This window comes from Crocuta crocuta, unplaced genomic scaffold (genome assembly GCF_008692635.1).
Source record: "Crocuta crocuta isolate KB4526 unplaced genomic scaffold, BGI_CrCroc_1.0 scaffold153, whole genome shotgun sequence".
Lineage (NCBI taxonomy): Eukaryota > Metazoa > Chordata > Mammalia > Carnivora > Hyaenidae > Crocuta > Crocuta crocuta.
The window spans coordinates 2,544,058-2,566,780 of NW_027529525.1; the positions used below are offsets into that span (position 1 = coordinate 2,544,058).

The window sequence follows — 22,723 nt, forward strand, 5'->3', positions numbered from 1 at the left end:
ACATTCTAGTGAATAAAATTCTATTATTAATTGCATGTTGAAAGAAAGGGCTTTTTCTGCAGAATGAACAGATCTTTTTTAAGGTGTAAATTAAAATGTATGTATTAAAGTAGCTTTAGATGATCTGTATGTATATTCTCTTGTGGAGATCTTACAGCCTCTGAATGGTGCTAAATACCTCGCAGCTAGTGTTCTGACACTCCTCATCTTTGTTTCTCAGCAGTCTCTGGTCCCAGCCCACCCCATGGCCCCTCCCAGCCCCAGCACCACCAGCAGTAATAACAACAGCAGCAGCAGTAGCAACTCAGGATGGGACCAGCTAAGCAAAACGAACCTCTATATCCGGGGACTGCCTCCCAACACCACAGACCAGGACCTGGTGAAGCTGTGTCAGCCGTAAGTACCTGTTACTCTTGGTTGTTTTTAACGGATAGATAATTTCTTTTATCCTTTATGATATTCTAAAGTGATAAAAATTGTGTCCAAGGAGAGGTTTAGTACAAGTGTAAATCCTCATTATCGACAAGATGACAGTTTCCAAGTTCTAAGTCTTTGGACATAGCATTAACATCAGCAGAACGCCTGTATAACAAAATAAACTGGAACATCTTCTCCGTAGAACTGGACGTCATTGGCATATGAGAAGTAAAATGAGAATTTTTTTTCAAACGTATGGCCGGATCCTTTTTAGGACTGCTCATTCTGTGAGGAAGCATCTGTGGGGGGGCAGTTGGTCCCATAACAAGAGAAACTTCAGCTGTTACTGTTTGTCAGAAAGGTAGTTACCATCGAACTATATCTTAAATGTGTGTAAGACTTAATTTTAGCTAAGAAGTAATGGTGTGTCCTCACTGGCACCTGCAGCTTTGTGGTCTGTGTTGTTCACCCTCATCTCCTTGGGAATTCTTCCTGAGTCTTGTGAAGACCCTTTCTGAATCTTGTGAAGAAATGTGTTCGTGTGCATAAAGTTCCAAAGTAAATACGCGTTATATGCTAATTTTGTCGATGAACAGAATATAAATATGTTACTTTGCTGTAAATTACGTTAACTCACTAAGTAAGAAAGCACTAATTTAAATCAAGGAGCCAGAAGCAGCGTACAGTGCAGAGATCATTGTGTAGAGACTAATCACTTTGAGCTATAAAAGCCTACGCAAACAGCATCTTTTATTTACCCAAAGTCAGTAATGTCCCCTTACAAAAAAAGGTTTAACATAACTGTGGAAGAAAATGTCCACTTGAGAATGTTTTCTTTTCCCTGAAAAATATTCCCATTTCTGAACATCTGATTAATGGCATCTCATTTCTGTCTTGGGTAAAATACAGATACATTACTTATTATTTTAGGAAAAAAAGAAGTTTCAGAACTTGAGCAGTATTTCCAAACTGGAACTAAAAGTAACATCTGGCCTTCCATAAGGAGGTGGTGGTGGTTTTGCCTTGTTTTGTTTTTAGCGAGGAGGGCGGGGTGGCGGGTGGTAGTTCTTTAGGGTCTGGAGAGTTTCTCTAAGGCTCCCACTCCCCCCACCCTCCCTGTGCTCTTCCTGGGTTACCCTTTTGATCAGCCTTCTTGGACTTTGACTGAAGCCCTTTGCTTTAGGGGCAGTGAAATAATGAAATGACATCCTGTGCTAGGGTCTACTCCGAAAGCGAGTCCAGCCCGTGGGGTTTGTCACGCCTGGCCAGAGTCAGAGGGAACCTCGCCAGGCGTGCCCTGCCCTGTTGCAGCTGTTCAAGACCACAAATAGGCCTTTTGCTATCTTGTCTGCTGCTGGTCTTTACTGGCGTCTTCTTATGCTTTTGCAGCATAATTACAGGTAGATAGAGCGCCATAAAGTCTAAGGAGCTAAAAATATAACTGGAGGAAACAAAAGAATGAAGCTAGCCCTCAAGTTCTTGAAGTATAAGAGAAGGAGCGAGGACTTCAAAAGACAAATAGTTCCTCAGCTAGTTTTGAATCATGTAAGGTGAGTTTTCATATCAAGAAGACAGAGGTTAAATAACCATAAAATATTAGAGGAATGCTATGTTTTATACATGGTAAATATGTACTTGAGAAATTAAACCAGTAGTTTTTGTTTTTTGTTTTTTGTTTTTTTATGGAGTCAAATCATATTCCGAATGTGGTGGAAGATCATTTTCTCGCTTTTCCTAGGAAATTCGCTCTTTTTTGCTCTTGGTCTCTTTAATGTATGTGGGTTCTCTTAATGTGGTTCACTCTCTTTGCTGTTATCAATAGCAGCAGTAAACATTTGCCACTGTCACTCCTGTCATCGGCAAAACCCCAGGTTTGATACTTAACTCTGATGATAGTGCCCCTGATATGTTTTATACAGAGGCAAGATGTACTGCAGTATCTGCTGAGAGCTCCATTCCGTTCACCACACGGCCTTTGATAATACCAGTTTTGACTTGCTCACAATTTTTTGTCTTAGAATGGAGAGAGAGCGAGAGAGAGAGAGAGCGAGAGAGAGAGAAAGGGCATTCCTGTTCTGGACTTAATTGTTTCCAATAAAGAATACTAGTTGGTGACATGGAAGTGACTCATCCTATGGGGAAAGTGACTCATCCTACAGCCTAAAAAACCCAGTGGACATAATTAGAGATTTTTTAGAAAAGTAGGCATCAAAACTTCTCAGAAGAGATAGGTGTAAATTCATAGGTCTAAAAACGAAAGAAATGTTTTAGAATTAAAAATTCAGCACTATACATATAAATTGACCCTAGGGGATGAATTGCAGAAGGGGCAACAATTGAAACAAATAACTTGAGGAGCTTGTTTTAGAGAGTCATCCGACAGAATGATGGGGCAAGATATAGAAGAATGTTTGTAGTAGTGACCTAGTTGCATACAAACAATGCCGAGTCTAAGACAAGAATGATATCAGGGCTGTGAAAACTGGAAGGGAAAGCAAAAAAATATTTTTAAAAAGCTATGTTTGGAGTCGAATATACACATGCTATGTTAGAAGAAACGAGAGTGAGAAAGCAGCCTCACCCCAAGTCAGAGAGAGACCCTTTCCCCTGGAAAGTGTAGATCAACATGGTTAAGGCCGCAGGACAGGACTCGGACTGGAGGGAACTGGTTGTGTTCCTGGTTACGGAAGGAGACAGGCATCAAGAACCAGGGGGAGATGTTGACAGTGGCCATAGTGGTAAGGTGATATGGGTTGAAAGTTGATACATTTTCCACGAATATTGGATGAGAAGAGCAGACCAGGTGACTTCTAAATTGTGGTGTGGGTGTAGGAAATCTGCTTGGAGCCTCGTGCCTATTGTAGGCTGCTGCAACTTTGCTTCTGTCTCTGAAAGCTTAGCTACTCAGAAAGTACATCAGCATAGTTAACAAGCAGTTTAGGAAATGGGATGATCTGAGTAACAGAAGGGATTAATCTATTACCCCATGACCTTCAAACACTCTCAGTTCTCTCCCTTCTCTAACATCCAGCCAAACAAATACTTTGCTTGACTTTGTTACCATTTTATTTCTCTCATTCAGATTTCTCAGGCGAATTTTCTAGACAGATGGGCTGAGGGCTCTTGTTGCTTCCACTTTCTTGCCACCTTAACCCTTTGCATTTTGCCTCAAGTTCTCAAAGGGAACTGCCCTGGCATCTTCTGTCTTATTTCCTCTGGCTCTTCTCTGCCCTTGTCCACTTCTCCTCAACTCTTTGCTCTTTTGATCTCAGTTCTTGGCTCATTCTTCTATAGCCTCATCTTCTTGTAAGGCCACTGTTTTCCAGACATTTTCTACTCTCATATTATCACCTCATATTCAACACTATCTCCTTCTTCTCCAAGCTATCACATTTCTAAATTTACTCCTCTCAACTTGAAGCTTTGGAGCAGTGGTTGACTGTTTCCCATTATTACCCTCTCAGTCACCAAGTCCTGCAGATTCTGTGACCTTTCTTCTGCCTTCTCACTGCCAGAAGAATTAAATATTTTCCTCCCTCCCTCACATTGTGACAAGTGAGAACAATTTGCTTCTGCCGTGGCCTCACCTCAGGGCCTCCCCCTTTCCCTTTCTTGTTTCTTCAAGGCTAAGTCCAAGCTCATCCTGCCTCCTTCATGCTTGGACCAGACTAAACTCTCTTTATTTCCCTTTATGTGTCACTTCAGCATCACAGTCAGCATCTTCCTACATCTCTTCTCCAAGAGCCTGTTCCACTGTTCAGCAGTGTGTCTATGATAGTATATGATACTGATGTTGTACTTTTTTTTTTTTTTTTTTAAGATTTTATTGGGGCACCTGAGTGGCTCAGTTGTTTAAGCAGCCAACTTCAGCTCAGGTCATGATCTCATGATTTGTGAGTTCAAGCCCCATGTTGGGCTCTGTGCTGACAGCTCAGAGCCTGGAGTCGGCTTCAGATTCTGTGTGTCCCCCCCTCTCTCTCCCCCTCTCATGCTCATACTGTGTCTCTCTCTGTCTCTCAATAATAAATAAACGTTAAAAGAAAAAGGAACTAAGGGAAGAAAACAACAGATTTTCTGATCCTGAAGGCTGGGAAATGCCCACTTCCTTCTTGAGACTCTTTTATTGCAGGGGGAGGGGGAGGACTTGGGAAAGACTGGTTTTGGCTTCTGATTTATCTCTTACCATAATAATGACTATAGCATGTAATATTTTCCATTGTGTCCAAACTATCTTTTTTGAAGATTTAAAAACAGTATTTGTATGCAAGCTTTGGTATGGTTCTTCCTTGCTTGCAGTGGGAGCAGATATGTGAGTCTCTGTTGGCTGTGGCTAGGTAGCTTACTATTACCTGTGGTATTGACATCTCATGAAAAGGTCTGGATAACTCAGTATCTACAACTTATTTTGAAAGAGACAGAGTCTATTGATACTAAAACAGAAGGAGGTATTGGGGTGCCTGGGTGGTTCAGTCGGTTAAGCATCAGGTTTTGCCTCAGTTCATGGTCTCGTGGTTCATGGGTTCAGACCACACGTCGGGCTCTGTGCTGACAGCTCAGAGCATGGAGCCTGCTTCAGATTCTCTGTCTCCCTCTCTCTCTGTCCCCTTCCCTTCTCACGCTCTGTTTCTTTCTCTCTCAAAAATGAATAAACATTAAAAAAAAATAATGATTTATAATAATAATGATTGCAAGGCTGATGCTTTGCAAATACAGGCAAATATAGTATTAAAAAAGAACAAAACAAATGAACAAAAAACCAAAAGGAGGTATTTCCACTCCTCTTGCCTTATTTATCCTTTCTCTCATTCCCAAACTGATCTTGCTCAGCCATTTTTTGTCCTTCCATTCGATAGATAGCTAATGCATTTCAAAGTGCAGTAAAACATGATTTCAGTGTAAATGTGAAATTAAGTCTAGCTTACAATATTATAGCTTGTTACTAATTAAAAGGAAATGTTTTTTTAATGTAATCCATTTCCCTGGTTGTAATACCCAATACTTCTCATTTCCTGTCCCTTTGTTTTCTGTTTTCTGCAAGTTTGCCTTTTTTTTTTTTCCAAATATAATGCCTAAAAAGGAAAACAGAGAAGCAAGATGGTCAGTAGAGGCAGACGTAAACAACCAACCCTAATGAGACTAGAATAAAGTTAATGTTGGAATAAGTGCGTTGTTCTGTGAGAGGTCAAAGGAAGGCTTTGTTCATCTTACTGCCAAGGCATTGAGATTGGTTTCAGGTAGGAGAAGGCATCTTAACTCTAAAGGACAGGAAAGACTTCATACAGCATGGAATAATAGGTCGTCTAGGCCTCGAAAAGAGCCCAAGAGGTAGGACAATGCTTGGGTGTTTAAGAGAGCACAGTGTGTAGCTGTCATTCAACAATTACTAGTTAGCAAGGCTTCTGGGTGACCAGAATGGAGAGTGTGGGTAAAGAAGGAAATGGGGCTGGAAGTATACGTTGGGGGCATATTGTTAGACCTTGAAGAATAGGCTAAAAAGTTTGGTGTTTATTCTGCAATTACAGAGGAGGAGTTTGTGCGTATAGTGGAAGAGAAGCATAATCCAGTGGGATTTTTTTTGTTTTTTCCCTCTCCCAGAATGATAATTCTACCGGTAGTAGGAAGGTTGGCTTGTAGGAGGAGACTCTCATAGGTGAGAGATGACACAACCTTGCCTCAGGTCAGTGATGAGAAATGGGAAGGGGAGAAGGTATTGGAATTCTGTGGTGGTGTCGTGGAGATAGGAATATCGGGACTTGAGCATGATTAAAAATGACTGTAAGGTTTTAGCTCTGAATAAAGGGAAAACTTGACTTGTATTAACTGAGAGAAAAAGCACAGGAAAAAAAAATTAGGGCAACTAACAGGAAAATAGGCAACTTGAAATGATTATGTTCTTTCTCTCTACATCTCTATTTCTGTAACTCTAAAATTTCTTTCAGAAAGCTATTTGGTAAAAGGTGTTTTTCTTCTACAAATGGAATAAAATGATCATCCCTTTAATCCAAAATGATTAGATTACTTTATGGTAAAAATTAAAAATGACAGCATTCTATGATGAATATTAATCAACTTTTACCCAATAATGTTACCTTTGGCGTTTACTCTGAAAGTAACAATGGGCCTGCTATATCTAATACCCTGAAATCCCAGGTAAATTTCAAATCTTTTGAAATTTACAGAAACAACATGAAGTGAGAAGGACCTTAAGTTCAAAACAATGATCCTGGGATGAAGTAGGAAATATCATTCTACTGAAAAGAAAGCTGGTCTCACTTACGCGTTGAAGAGAGACTAGAGCCAGGTGATCCAGGGTCGTTCAGATATTCCCAAATGACTGGTCCAAGAAGCCTGAACATACCCTGAGTTACTGCATTCTTTAAGAGGAAAAAAAAGCTCCTGCAGCTCTGTCTGCCTCCCTCTCTCCCTCTCCCTCTCTCTCTCTCTCTCTCTTCCCCCTCACACGGATTCTATACTGGAGTATTCAGATAGCTATACAGACATGAAAGACATACACCAAAGGTTTTATTGCCTACATTAAGCATCATTCTACAGTCAGGCCTGTGAGTCTCACAAACGCAAAGCTCTTGATGTAGAGCTAAATTAGAAGCTGATACAAGGAGGGGCGCCTGGGTGGCTTAGTCGGTTAAGCGGCCTACTTTCGCTTAGGTCATGATCTCGCGGTTCGTGGGTTCGAGCCCCGCGTCGGGCTCTGTGCTGACTGCCAGCTCAGAGCCTGGAGCCTGTTTCGGAGTCTGTGACTCCCTCTCTCTCTGACCCTCCTCTGCTCACGCTGTCTCTCTCTCTCTCTCCTAGAAATAAATAAAACATTTAAAAAAAAAAAAAAAGAAGCTGATACAAGGAGATGATCTCTCTTTAGTATATAATTTACTCTTCAAGTGTTGTCTTCCAAGCAAGTTGAAGTGTCTTAGTGATGGTGGTGGCGGCGGCGATGGTGTTTTATTTAATTCGCACACACTGACAGTGAAAGACCAGCAGATCATTTTTTCTTTGGTATTGTCTATCTCAGATAATTGACATTTGGACATGTTGAGCTGTGTTATATTCATTGAGCTGAATTGCATTCCAAAGCCGTCTGAATTTTTAGGTTTTGTTTTTTTTTTTTTAATTGCATCTTACAAGAGTACTAAAAACTGTATCTAGCAAATTTTTATTTCTCAGATTCCTTTGAAAGACAAGGAATGAAAAAGAAAAGTCAGCAGAAGCATAGAACAGTAGAAAACTAGTTATTCTCTCATAAAGTGTGTCTTTAAAAAAAAACTTTATTCACTGACATACTTTCTAAAAAAAATCTTCCCCAAAAGTGAAGTTGAGTTATGATGAGTTTTCTGCAGTTAAGGATAGAAAATGCATGCCACTTTTGTTTTTATTACTATTCTGTAGCTTCTTGACCATATGCAGATTTTATTTATATTATGAATAACAGAATTTCTTTTCAGCTTTAAATGTTTTTGTGCTGTAAAGAAGCTAATTTTTATCCTCTCAAGGGTTCTTTCTTGATCTAGAAGATTCTTAAAATACTAATAGCAATAGTTTCAGGGATTTGGCATTTTTCTGTTATTGATAGTGTAGTAGGATATCACATAACGAATAATGCAGTGAGGGCATACACTGAGGAACTTGGGCATTTTGATGAAAAGTATGATCTAAGATGTGAAGTTTTCAGACTTTGTGTCATCCTTTTAAAGGCATCCTAATCTACTTAGTCAAAATGTTGCATTACTAATTGTAATCTAAGTCTCCCTTTATGGTCAAAATTCCCGTAAGTTTCTGTGTACTCAAAAAGCAAAACATGATGTATTGGAGACTGAGCCAAATTTCATATTTGTGATTTTTTTTTTCCTAAAAACAGAAGTCAAAACAGATTGCGGAGTTTAAGACCAACAGTGTATTTAACTGAATCATCTCCCTTTTCATTCATCTCTTGGTTTTCTTGTTCATGTTAACTGTTTCATTTCCCTTCATGGTAGGAAAGAATTCTGGCATGTACAGTAGATCTTTGACATACCAAGACATAGTCTGAAGACTTCTGGAAATCCCAGAATTTCACAAAAATGATTTCAGCATCGGAAAAAAGTTCCACACAAATGCCTACTTTCCAGTAGAAAACCATGTCTGTCTTAGACCTCTCTTAGCTCTTCCTTCACTTTTATCATTAGAACTGTCTGTTGGTTTTTATTGGGTGGTGGAAGTTTTTCAAAAATTAACACAATATTTAATCCCTTCTTGAAAGTTACTGCTACACAATTAGAATAAAAATCTTCTTGAAATATGGACTGTAGGTGATGGACTACATGACTCACTTCCCTGTACCTAATCCCTCCACGATTCAAATACATGCTGCAGCCAAATTCAAATTAACTATGGGTAAGAGACTTCCAGTGTCATTGTTATGAGTACATGAAACTGCAAATATTAATTATTGCCAGGTACGTACTGTATGCATATATTTGATACTTTGGCAGAAAATCTCAGTGATGCCTGTTTTCTAATTTATCCACCGTATATTATTGGCTGGTTAGGCATGCGTATTTAAAGATTTAACCAATCTTCCTTATTGTCAATTGACGTTTTTCTTTAGGATTTCTTTCTGTTATTCCTACACGTGATTAAGAGCCCTTCCTCCCTGCATTGCTCAAATACTGCACAGGCTATCGGCACACCTATTTTAATACTAGTTTTAGCAGTATCCAATTGGGAAGCCAGCACTGAAGATAATGGCCATAACCACAGTAGTTTTTAAAAGAGCAACCACTCCTTTTCTCTGTGAGCAGATGGAATTTACTTTATGTTCATTCCACATTCTTTTATAGGAACCTTAGAGTTCTGCGTCGGTAGGCTGGGGGTGTTTAACCATTATATGAAAGTGAAGGTAGCATCATTGGGAATAAAAGCCTCTAAAGTCTTGATTTGGCATTTGTGCTTGGTTTGACTTAGAATTTCTCTGTTGGTTACCACGGGTCTTAGAAATTCATGACCTCTTTCTTCACTTTTCCTCATCTTCATTCCCTAATAAATGTACCTGAGAAACCTGTATGTAATGTGTGTAAACACCTGAATGATGCCACCAGCTAATCTTTGTCAGATGCGTACTTACCGTGTGCCGGTAACTGTGCCAAGTAGTTTGATTATTGAATTCTAAGAACAACTCGGAGCAGTAATATTATTCTTGTTTTAAAGATGAAGCTGCAGGGTGCCTGGGTGGCTTAGTCGGTTAAGTGTCCGACTTCGGCTCAGGTCATGATCTCACGGTTCGTGGGTTTGGGCCCCATGTTGGGCTCTGTGCTGACAGCTAGCTCAGAGCCTGGAGCCCGTTTCAAATTCTGTATCTCCCTCTCTCTCTGACCCTCCCCTGCTTGAGCTGTCTCTCTCTCTCAAAAAAAAAAAATTAATTAAAAGAAATAAAGATGAAGCCGCAAGAAGGATTTCTTTCTCTTACGACTCAAGAGCACAGCGGATTTTTGTGGACTTGCGCTCAGACAGTCTGACACCAGAGACCATCCTCTGACCGCTGTGTGTCCTCCCTCCCCCAGATACACTCTGAACACCAGTTCATCATCTCTGTCCTCCCTTCCTCAGCATCCATGTTCCTCCGTTTACCACAGGCTACAAAAAGGCTCCCTTCTCCAGAACCCTAAAAGAGATACACAGCTATGATAATTGTATTAAGCTTTTGTTAGAAAAATCAGTTTCCTTAAGTCCGCTTGAATAGCCAAGAGGGTCACAGTTCAAAGTAAAGGCAGAGGAGGAATAGAGGAATTCATTTTTCTTGACATCCAAGCAAGTAATCTGTTTTAATGTAGCTAGCTATACAAAACTCAGCTCCTGGTTAGCTGAAGAGTGTGCAGCTCCCCGAGATCACACAGCCCAGAGAAGGTACGTAATTTGTCATCTGCTTGATGCCTGGGGTTAGTGCATGGACAGAAAGAAACAATCTTCTAGGGAGCACTGTCTGACAAAGCCAAACAAGATCGCTTTAGATAATAATGGGCACAACGTAGCATTATAGTTTTGCTACAAGGATAAACCTTTTTCAAACATAAGACCAAGCCACTTTTGAGGACAAATTAAACAATTGGAAGGGAGTGGGGAATTATTATTATTTAGTAAGCATGGTTTTGCCAGATACTGCCCCGGGCATATTCCTGGCCCTCAAGGAGGTTCTTGTCTCACATAGAAAATAAACTTCACACATCATATGGGCCAGAATGTGATGTATCATGGGACAAATAAGAAAGTGCTACAGAAATTATAAAATAGGGAGTGACTGCATGTGGTTTGGGGCATCAGGAAAAGCTTGGCATTTGAATGAGTCTTCAGGGTGGGAATGAGCAGCTCAGACTCAGGTTTAAAGCCAGAACTAGCCTGGCTGCCTGCCTTGTCTTCATTAGGACCATACGGTGGGGGATTTTAATGCCAGAGGAAGGATTGTACCTCACTGGGAAGGCAGGTGATACATACCGCATCAGGATTTGCCCTTGATGGAAAGTAAAACAGAGAGTGGGTCCAAGGAGGAAGATGATTCAAAGATGAGTTTAAGATTTTGAGTGTTGGAAACTGGGAGTTTGGTACCATTACAGGTAAAGGGATCAAGAGGAAGAGCTTATTTTTACTCTTGCCTGGAAATTCTCATCCACTCACAGGAAGCTTTTCAAATTGAGTACCCGTTTGCTCTATGAGTTTGTGTGCTTTAGTGTGGTTATTAAATGGAAATAAATAGTGCATCAATTCCAGACTAGTGAATCTTCAGTGCAGAAGAGAGACTAGTAATTAAACAAGTTTATTCATCAGTGGAATTGAGTATAATAGAAACTTTCAATTGATCATGGTCAACTGTAAGGTCTATATATTCCTCCAACATGTAACTGTTTTCTTAAATTTTTCTAGTTCAGTATTAGAGGCTTAAACTTTTTAAAAGGTTGCTTTTTGTTTGATTACGTGCTTTACCATGCCCTTAATAGGATCATGGAGACTTTAGAGATGAGATTTTGTAAGAGAGATGTGGACTGAGTGGGAGGAGAAGAGGCTGATTTTCCCTAAATGGGGTATCTAGAATTAGTGAGGAAGTACACTCATAACACAAACAAACCTGAGCAAGTTCATGGCTCTGCCAGTCGACATGGACTCTTTTCTCCTGGCTGTCTTTGTACTCACTGACCTGGCTAGCCTAGGTTTAAGCTTGTCTAAATTGCTTATGGGGCCAGGATTATTTGTCTGCTTTATTTTCTCTTTGTGCCATAGCTTCTCCCTGCCTCTATTAAGTGTCAAATGTCAGTGAGGGAACCTTTATGAAAAACCAGCATTTTTTTTTTTTTTTTGAGTATCCACATTTACATGCATAGTTTCAGACTTCCAACTTGGCAAAAAGGCCAGTCTCTGTTAACATCAGGACTGTGTCTTTAAAGATGAAGTAGAGAGGCAATCATTTGTGATCCTAGAAACAAATTAGGCCACCAGCTCATTTGGACAGGAGCACGGATCCTTTCCAGGGGTATTTCCGAAATGTTTCATTGTCACCCCCATATCTAAGCCAGAAAATATTATTGTTATTGCCCCTTTATAGGCATAGTTTTTGCTCCAATACTTAATCTACTTAAATGGCCCAGTGTAAGTCATTCCTGCTTAGCCGGCTAGCTAACATTTTGTTTTTTCAATTTTTCCTACTATCCCTTTATTCATGATCTTTTTTTGTTTGATACCATGCAGTTAGCTGTTAAAAGCCATTTAATTTTGAGTCCGATTTTTGGGACAAAAGACTCTGAGCATTTATTTAATTAAAAAGTTTATTGCTTTTTTTTTCATCTCCAGTCTGAATCACAGAGCTTTACATCTCTACTCAAGGCTGTTAACAAGGTGTACTTACCAGAATTAAAAATTGCATGCCCGGGCCCTTCAGGAGATTCTGAGTCAGAAGAGTCGGAGAAATAGATACAGAGAGAGGCAGTGTAACATACAATTATACTGAAGAACACAGGTTCTGGAACCTTCCATCTGGCTCTGCAACTTCCTTGGGCAAATTTCTCAATCTCTCTGTGCCCCAGTTTCCTCACCTATAAAATCAGGATGCTAATAGTACCAACAAGACCAGGTTCTTGCGGGGACTGAATGGGTTAGTACATGTGCTCAGAACATACCCTGAAATGTATTAATGTTACTGCTATCTCCCAGAAATTTCTGATGTTCAGTCCTAGTTAAGAGCTTCTGATTTAGTCTCTTCATGTTAAAATTGAGAAAGCTCAGGCTCACAGATTAAGTGACCTTCGAGTCAAAATTAGGCAGTGGCAGTGCTAGGAATAAAGCCCATTGGCTCCTGAAACACCCACCCATCCTGATTGCCTCTTTTCATGAGCGAATGTAAACTCTCCCCTCAACTCTGCCTTTACTCATGAGTAGGAAATGTCTGTACTTCATTTTCTTGCCAAAGAACCTAACTTTAACCTCTCTACTGCCGGCTCTTGTCAAAAGCTGTTAGAAGAAATTAGATTTATGAAGAGTTGCCTGAAGGATTTGTAGTTCTTTTTTGCGTTACAGAGCTTCCCATCCTTGTCATGGCACACACAGAAAAGAGTAATGTTTGCATTCAATTCTGTTAGGATTAGGTCAGATTAGATTAGTATGTCATCAGTTGGTGAGGCTGCTCGTTGTTGGAATGATGGGCCCCATCCCGTCTCCAGGGGTCTGATGGATCAGTATCTCCACATCTGTAATAGAACTACCCCAGCAGGGGAGTTGAGACATTTTTCTTTAGTAGGAATGCCCTTAGTCAAATGAAATCTTTAACAGTAAAAATATTTCAAACTAATATTTTAAGTATATTTTATAAATACAGATTTGTAGCGTTTATAAAATTGACCAGGGAGAACAATGAAGTGGTTTTGATGAACTCAAAAATTTGAGATTGGGACTTCCGTTTGACAGCTGCAGAACAACATTGTTAACATATTTCATTTATTTCTGTGTTCCATTTTAGCTGTGTTCTATAGAAGTCAGAAAGATGCGTATTTATACCCATAAGCAGTTGCACAGCTGACAGTTTCTTAACAGTACATTTTATCTCAGTACTTTCTTGAATTAATCTGATCCAGAAATGTTTTGTTTCGACGTTGAATCCTTGATAATACAGCTATTCAAATGCCTCGTGATAGAAAAGTCCAACCAGGAGCACCTAAACCTTAGAGTCAGTACCAGTCTTAGTGACGTCACTTTATCCTGAGTCAACATGGCAGGCAGCTTTATTAGACAACTGGCTGTTAGGTCATGGTGAGGGTGTACGCCAACTAGTTGTACCTGCTCTCGGTTTGTCACTTTGTTTGAGCGTGATGTGTGTGTAGGTTGTTTGTACAATTATATATGAATGGGCATGTGCAGACTTGAATTTCCAGAATGCCAACGCAGAGTTACAGCTTTCCTAATCAGTGACTCATTTTAAAGAAGTTCAAATGTACACAAAGAGATGGCAGGAGACAGATTTGCCCAGTGTCTGCATTTGGAGTGACTTAATGTGAAGGTTGTTATCAGTGTGTTAAAGTTGTTGTGCCACGTGTCTGCTTGCGTTTCCTGTTTGGTTTTTATTTCAAAGCTAAGATATAAAATTCATATGGGAAATTGGTGAAACTCCTAAAGCATCTCTTCATGAGCCTGACTTGATAGTCACTGTTCCAGGGAGTGTGGATTTTATCTCTGGATGCAACAAAGTCATCAGGGAGAGGAGTACATGAACCACATAGCTATTTGCCCTTGTAGAATTCCACCCAGCACTGAGGAATCTCGGACTCCAGGTGTTCATCTGACCGGGCATTGCTAGGGGGTGGCCCTTAGGAAGACCGCCCCCCACCGGGGGTGGGGGGAGTTCCTTCTGGCCTTCAGGCTGGGACAAAGGGAACTTCTCCTAAGCCCTGGGCTTGCTTTTATTCTAGTGAGCATTCAGTTTCATAATTGTTGTATTTCCTTCTGAATTTTGATTACAAGGAAGTTCTGAGCCAAATTTGCATCCTCTGTTGGCAGTTAGCAGGGGATTCGCCTATCTGTGTAACGCTCTACTCCTGGCCTTTCTTTCCCCTTCACCTTCAACTCCCATATCCATTTCTGTCTTGTGGTGTTGCTTATATTTTTGCCAGCAGTCTCAAACTTTTTTGGGAAGAGGACGAAATAAATGCTTCTCGTGCTGTCTCTTTGATTACCTCTTTTAAAATCACAGTATGTGGAATGCCGCTTGGTCTTCTCTTGTCAGTTTATACAGCAGTCATTCTTGTCAAAGTGGCTCATTTGAGGTTGCTGATATTTTAAAATATCTAATGGCATTTCCACTGTAAAGGAAAATCTAGTCCCTTCTCTTTGTGTCCCTATAAAGGGAATAGTTCCTCAGCTGTCATTAAGCACTAAAATCAGCAAATACGCAAAATCATGATTTCCAGCAACTCTTAGCTTGATGGACATCTTTTGAAAAAGGAAGGGTTTTTTTTTTTGTGGGTTTTTTTTAATGTGCTTTTCTTCTACCCGTTCTTACTCAGAATTCACTTGAGCCTTGAGTTAATTGTCCCTCTTTTTAATGTCTGAAGACCAGAAACATTCAGTAACTTTAGCCATAGGAGTTTATTCCACTTGTGTTTTGGTGGTTTTATCAATCACAATTTAAAATGTTTGGTTCTAGCTTCTAAACCTCTAGTGGGCTATGCGTTTGTTTTATTCTCTACTATGACTTCCTGACAAGTTCCCAGATTTGATCTTGAAGGAACATGCTTCTGGAAGTAGGTCATCATGCCAGAGTTTCTGTGAGTTTCCTCTCCTCCTGTCCTCCGCTTTCCTCTCTGGCTGTCTGTTCTAATAGCACCAGCCTTTACTCAGCTTACACAGACAGCAATGATATATTGGTTATGACTTCTTCGAGACTAGTTTTATTTCTTTATAGGGTTCATGTATACCCTGATCTTATTCTATAGATTAATGGTTTTCTGACCCCTGATACCTACCGCTAGACCAAGGTTTCCTCTCTGTGTCCCACACTCAGAGATGCCCAGGAGGAAGAACTTTAATACCACATTGAAGAGAAATGAGGAGATAGCACTTCATACCTGCTCTCAGACAGCAGCACATTCGGCAGCCCCCCGTTCCCGTCCCCTCTTGTACCACTGTTAACTTCCTGTACCTCCCCAGCAGCACACTCCTAGGAGTGCTGCTGTCACACCGACACAGCTGCCAGGATGTGTCACAATCTGAGCCTGTCTTGTCATGTTATGGACCAATATGAGCCATAAAAACATCTTTGGGTGTGTGCCTAAAATCTGTGTACGCTACTGCTGCCCACATCTGCACAAAATGTAAAGGTCGGCCCTGCCTCCACAGAGAGGTAAACTCACTCGTCCTGGCTTATGGACCCCAAGTGGCTTTTTTACGTTCATTCATTCACAAGAATGAATGAGACATTCACAAGACATGTCATTCACAAGTCTTATGATGGCTACGAGACGCTGTGTTACCTACTACAGCGCCCCACCCCCCTTATTTTTCTGACCTTACCACCTCCTCCCTCCAGCTGTGGCGGACTCCTAGCTATTTCTACAGCCCTCCACGCCTGCCTTACCTTCCAGCCCTGCACTGATTTTTCCTCCAGCCCTACCTGCATTTCTCCTGCCCAACCCTCCGGACTCACTCCCTCACCTTCTTTAAGACTGTGTTCAAATGTCACTTTCTCAAGTACTCTACCTTGGCTACCTTTTCAAAAACTGTCATCTACCTCCACTTGACCTAGGCATTCTTAATTTCAGTCCCCCTTTCCTTGTGTTATTTAATTGTCATAATATGTCTCTAACATATTTTGTAATTTGCTTAATTTTGCTTATTTATTATAAGCAAGTATCAGTAAATATTTTTGAATGAATGACTACGATGCTTCTTTATATGGCTTAAAGACCAGGATAAGAGCCCAAATCTGTAACTGGAGAGTCATTCTTTTCTTGATAGTCAAACTTGGGACCTGTCCCATTTTTTTTTTCTTTTTTTAATGTTTATTTTTGAGAGAGAGAGACAGAGTGCTAGTGTGGAAGGGGCAGAGAGGGAGAGGGAGACACAGAATCCGAAGCAGGCTCCAGGCCCTGAGCTGTCATCACAGAGCCCCACATGGGGCTTGTACTCACAGACTGCAAGATCATGACCTGAGTTGAAGTCAGATGCTTAACCAACTAAGCCACTCAGGTGCCCAGAGACCTGTCCCATTTCTGAGGTACATATTTCACACACACACACAGATACAGATACACACACACACACACACACACACACACACACACACACTCAGTCTCTCTTCTCTGTCTCTGCCTCTTAGATGAGCAACTAATATATCACTGAATATGAATCACTCAGTGCTAGAAAATGCCATAGTAAAAATGAAGGCTTTAGAATTTGCCACAGGGACAAATTTTATTCTCCCCCAGGATATGTATTTTTTTCTTTCTTTCCCTATTTTTCTCATCTGTTTTTTATTCTTATTATGTATATTTCTGTAACATATCAAATAGCTTTTGTAATAAGGCAGGTTACAAATTAATAAATCTAAAAAGAAATGGTAAATAAATAACCAACCACTTTAAGCCTCATTGGTGACATCAACCAGATTGAACTGAGATAAGGAATAAACTGATAAGTGGCAATGTGCCACCTCATTATGTCTTCCCCATCAGAATCGCTGGTAAATTGATGAGAGTCCCCTTCCCGCGAGGCCTGGCTGGCCCTCAGAACCCTTCCCTACACAACATAGCCGTCAGAGTTGGCATGTGAGATGAAAGCTGTTTAAAACCCTTGGCAGATTCTTTTCAGCCCTGTGACAGGGAGAATTAGAGGGTTACTTTTTGTCTTTCTGGGAACCTAGGACGTTGCTTGCTTCCATTTTTTGGTATTTAATATCTCTGCATAAAGTGTATTCATAAACCGGGGATTTGTATCTCTAAGTAATCAATCACTGAGCTATCTTCAGTTTAGAAAAGAAACAGGTTATAGTAATGAATCCAATTCATTGACTCCAGACTTTTACCTTATATGTTTTACATGAATTGTCAATTCTCAAAGCAAAAGGATATCAGGGAATACATTTCTCTATCATGATTCAGGTTACCCTTAACACTTTGTTTCAGAGTCGTTGTTACAGGCAGTTATCATTGAGCTATGCTTGTGCTGAAGAGCTGCTTGGGATAGATTTCTTGCCAGTCAGGTGCTTCATCTACAGGTCATTCACTGTGTTTGCCTGGTGACGGTCATTAACAAGATCTTTGGACTTAACCACCCATGAGAAGTGGGGTATTTGAAACAATGACCTTTGTCAGTAAGCCGTTTCCTTCCTACCTCATTTTCCCTTTCTCCTGTCTTCTTGCCATTGATCTGTACCTTTCTTCTGTCTGGTAGGGTGTGCCTGTTTATAAGCTCCCTTGAGCCGTTTCTAACGCAGGACAGTTTGTACCTGTATGCACATGTATGTACATGTACATGCACACAGTTATTTCTGTGTTTGAATGCATAGATAGATGGATAAATGCGGTATTTACTTTTCTAAGTAAAATAATTAAAAGCATCAACTGGAAATCTTTTCATTCCTTTAGTAAAGAGGATGTTTTGAATGAGACACCATTCAAAAATGTCTTTAGGGACCATTTAGAGTGTCAAATGCAACACCCCCTTAAAAAAAAAAAGCAAAACTGTACCTGGGGGCATCTGAATGGCTCAGTTGGTTAAGTGTCCAACTCTTGATTTTAGCTTAGGTCATGATCTCATGGTTCGTGAGATCAAGCCCCATGTCGGGCTCTGCGACAAAACATTTATGCTTTAAGTGCAGTAGATAACATTCTTTAATTGGATCACAAGTAGAAAAACTTGTTTCAGGTAATAAAATTTGAGATAATGACCATGCAGGCCATTGTTCTTTTAGAATGGTCAAAGTTCAGGAATATTGCCCTTGACTATTCTCTTTGCAATGGACAATGTCTAATTTGTTACCCTTTATTTTAGCCTCCTTTTTCAAGCATGAACTCTAAATTAAGTTTGAGATCATGAGAAAGCACTTTGTAAGTATAAACAGTCTATTCAACCAGTAAATCAGGGGTATCAGAATCTCTGTTGGTGTGCCGCTAGGCTAGATTTCAGATATTAACCATGAAATGCAGCAAAGTTCCTTTGTTTAGAAATGTTATGATTCCTGTGATTATATTATATGGTGTTAGACATCAGTAAAAATTTAACTCTCAGAATCACACATTCCATGGATGAAAGTGGTGGCCAGACCAACCTTTGAGTTGGTACCAGTCCTAGTATTCAGGGTTGGTTATTTATACCAGTACTTAATGACCTCCAGTGAGGAAACGGATTAGTCCACCATTCTATAACAAATAATCATCCAGTTCTACAATCTTACTTGGTCTTTTGCATCAGTGAAATCCATTCTTGTGACTGTCCTCTCACATCAGTGGTTATTATATGCGTGTTATATATGGGGTTAAATATAAAGTAAAAATTGTGCTTAAATAAGCCCAGCATAGTATTAGAACCATTACATGAAAAATTATTATTCAGGAGCGTTACGTTTTTGCAGAGTTTTGTTCACTTTGGTTGTTATGTGGTTTGAAATGTCTTTTGAGCAATATGCTGGCTTTTTTAAAAAAATTTTTTTAATGTTTTATTTCTGAGAGAGAGAGTGACAGCGTGAGCAGGGGAGGGTCAGAGAGACACAGAATCATAAACAGGCTCCAGGCTCTGAGCTGGTTGTCAGCACAGAGCCCAACGTGGGGCTCAAACCCACGAACTGTGAGATCATGCTGAGCTGAAGTCAGCCGCCTAACCGACTGAGCCACACAGGTGCCCCATGCTGGCTTTTTAAATTGAAACTAAACTGTTTGAATTAATACAGCTACTAACGCTAGAATGTTGTTTAGTATTTTATGCAATCATTGGCCCTTAGAAAGGAAGACGTCATCCATGGCTCCACCTCTGCGTTAATACTAAAAGTGATTTATGCTTTTAGTTAAAAGTCATTCGTTCTTTCTCTGATAATCGTTTCTTACATGATTTAAGTTAAACTACAAAGACCCATTTTCTGATGATTGGTTTTGCACTTTTTTTTCCAATGGTAATAAGAAAGGATCTCTTTTTCATAATATTTCTGGAAAAGCAAACAACGAATATTCTTTTGTAGTCATTCTTTTGCATAGTTAGCTGTTTTTTAAAAAAGGAACTTTTGCATAATTATTAAGTTTAAATAGATTGAGGAACCCAATTGAAAAATAAAAGTTCTCTATGGTGTTTTTGGATGCTTTAAGAAATTTTGTTCAGAATTCTACAGTGTTCAGAGGATTTCATAAATGGACACAAGACCACTGACCTCTGTTTTTGGTTCTTCCATTGCATTGTGTTGGCTTTGAAGTCTTAACTTTTAAGAATGACTTAAAACAAATGAAAGACTCGGGGCACCTGGGTGGCTTAGTTGGTTAAGCGTCCGACTCTCGGTTTTGGCTCAGGTCATGATCTCATGGTTCCTGAGTTCGAGCCTTGCATCGGGCTCTAAGCTGACAGTGAGGAGCCTGCTCTCTGCCGCCCCCCCCCCAAGTAAATAAATAAACATTAAACAAACAAACAAAAAAACAAATGAAAAACTCAGTCATAGCGTTACTCATTGAGAGAGTTCATGTGTAGCATCTCTTGCTTGCTGGCTGTTTTCATTCTAACTCCATTTCTGTGTTGGTTTATTTATCTTAGTTAGGAATAAGAGACAGAGAAAGGAAGCTCAAGCTAGTTTATGACATGGCAATTCAGGTCAATCTAGGTTAAATTTAGAAGTAGATATAGAGGAGATTTGGATATTTTCTGTGATTTATCTGTATTTTAAGGATATATGATTCTTATTTGATATAATTTTGATGAAAAAAATTGAGCAAAATGAACAAAATCTCCATTTAGGAAAACAGAAAAAGTGGATTACTATTCTGAAAGAATGATCAGTTTGGGACAGGTCCAACATTCAGCACTGGGAGGGCCCACTGGCTGCAGCACATTTTGATTGGTTGGTGCCTGTGTCGTACCAGGAGTTAAATATATTTAAAAAAATTTTTTTAATGTTTTATTTATTTCTGAGAGAGAGAGAGAAACAGCATGAGCAGGGGAGGGTCAGAGACAGAGGGAGATACAGAGTCTGAAGCAGGCTCCAGGCTCTGAGCTAGCTGTCAGCACAGAGCCCGACGTGGGGCTTGAACCCATGAACCGTGAAATCATGACCTGAGCCGAAGTTGGACGCTTAACCGACTGCCACCCAGGCGCCCCAGGAATTAAATATTTTTAACATCAAATGTGGGCTGTCATATCTGAGTTAAAAAGTACATTCTGATGGTGACTAATGTTATAGCCCATCTCTGATAAGAATGGCAAAGACCCATCCCAAAAGAGGCCAAGAACAGAATTGTTGTTTTTAAATGAGCAGGCATGGGAAATGTTCCATGGTTGAGGAGACCCTGTAGGCTAAGAAGGCTTCCCAGATTGGGGGGAATTGTGTTTATTAAGTAATTCGGCAAATATGTATCAAGAGTGTTTACTGTGCTAGGCACTGGGAGATCTAAAGTGAAGGTAATACCACAGTCCTTCGCTCTCAACAGTCACTCTCTGCTCAGAATACTATTTATGCCACCATGCTTCACATAGCCTGGACTGGTACAGTGACTTCTGCCCTTCTGAGACTTTTACTCACAGCATTATAAGGGAAGGTGATTCCTGCCACTTATCATCCCCTTCTAGAGTGACAGTCAAAATATTTAACAATTAAAAGAGACTCCAACCAATCAGAACAAGCACTGGCAACATGATTTATTCCCATTCTGCCCATCCATTGGGAATTTCCCTAATTTTTAAATAGGATTTAAAAGGATACAGTTTATCTGGGCTGTCTTCTCAAAGAATAAGTGAGAGACAGCATATGATTTGGAGTCTGTTTAGAAGCATAAGACCTGATTTCCGGCCCTGGGATCTACCAGTTACTAACAAAGATTGGTTACAACACCACCCGAGGAATTCACTAAATAGTTAAGTTTCAGTTTCTTCATCTTTAATATGAAAATTGTGTTATAGGCAGTGTGACATTCTGACCCTTACTGCAAGCTTTCTCAGAAATGGGTAGTTTCAGGTCTCCCTTGAGAACTTCCCCATGTCCCCTTTCTATATAGCCTCTCCATACAGGCTATTCTTCCTGCATGGAAGTGTTGATAACTCACTTTTCCCTCATCTCCTGTATTTTCAGCTGCTCTTCATAAACAGATTATTTCTGGTGTGACTGTGTCTGGTCTCGCCCTCTCCTGAGCAGCTTGCCCTCTGATGTTTTTGTCTACTAGTCTAGAAGACCTAAATGTCCTACAAGTTACTCACCTTAGCATTGTGGGTTTTTCAATAGGAAGAAAAAGGATTCTACTTTCTATGTCATTCTACTAAAATTACTGTGTAATCTTGGGCAAATTTGCCTCAAGCTTAGTCTCCTTTTTTTAAAATAGGGGTAGAATACAAACATTTCAACGTTATTCTTAGGAGAGACAGAGACCTAGCCTAGCTGTCATATAAACCACCTAACCCATGGACACTCACAGAAGGGAGTTTCTATTAATATAACTATTGTCATCATATTTTAAGTTAAGAATTAATGGTGTATCACCTATCCAGTTGGGGGAATCATTGTATACTAGGTTCAGTTTAATAAACTTTTATTTGAACATCTACTATATGTCAGGCACTGTGCTAGATGATGGGCTACTAAGATGATGCTAAGTGGAACAAACAGACGCCCTGTAGCCCCTGTACATAACACCTATCTGTATTCAACACTGGATTTCCCTTCTATCCTCTCTAGTCTAATATCTAGACTGAGTGCTAGCATATAGTAAGTGCTCAGTAAATAACCATGAAATGTCATAGTTTTTGCCATCCCCATATACATGCCTCTTGAAAATTAAGTTCTGACCTCTTCCTTTTGAATAGCTTATGTTTGCATCTTCATAGAACTTATTAGTGTTTCCGTATATTGTTAGAGTCCTACATTAAAAGGCAGGCAAAGCATCATTAGATGTGGAAAGGAATATAAAAATGTATCTTCCCATGCTCTGTCTTTGAGTAAGGCTTTGAAAGTATTTCAGAAAGTTAAATGTTTGATTGTGGGTTAAAATTTGTAGAGAATGAACTGTTGCCTTTTTAGTAATACATGCTGCCCCACGTGTATTACTGCTTACGAGTTACCTATTTTACCTACTTTACTAGCTGTTGTGAGGACCATGTGAGG

The 22,723-nt window shown here is 40.0% G+C and overlaps 1 protein-coding gene across 4 annotated transcripts in view; it reads left to right on the plus strand.

The window, feature by feature from the left end:
- The first annotated feature begins 220 nt into the window (after positions 1 to 220).
- Positions 221 to 22,723, plus strand: part of RBMS1 (RNA binding motif single stranded interacting protein 1) — an 89,700-nt gene continuing 67,197 nt past the window's right edge. For 2 of the 4 annotated variants that reach the window (XM_077761007.1, XM_077761008.1), the window contains exon 1: positions 221 to 396. In XM_077761007.1, coding sequence (XP_077617133.1) covers positions 245 to 396 — 152 coding nt within the window. In that variant the 5' untranslated portion in view covers positions 221 to 244. The remainder of the gene's footprint in view (positions 397 to 22,723) is intronic. The other 2 variants (XM_077761005.1, XM_077761006.1) reach the window with 1 other exon arrangement.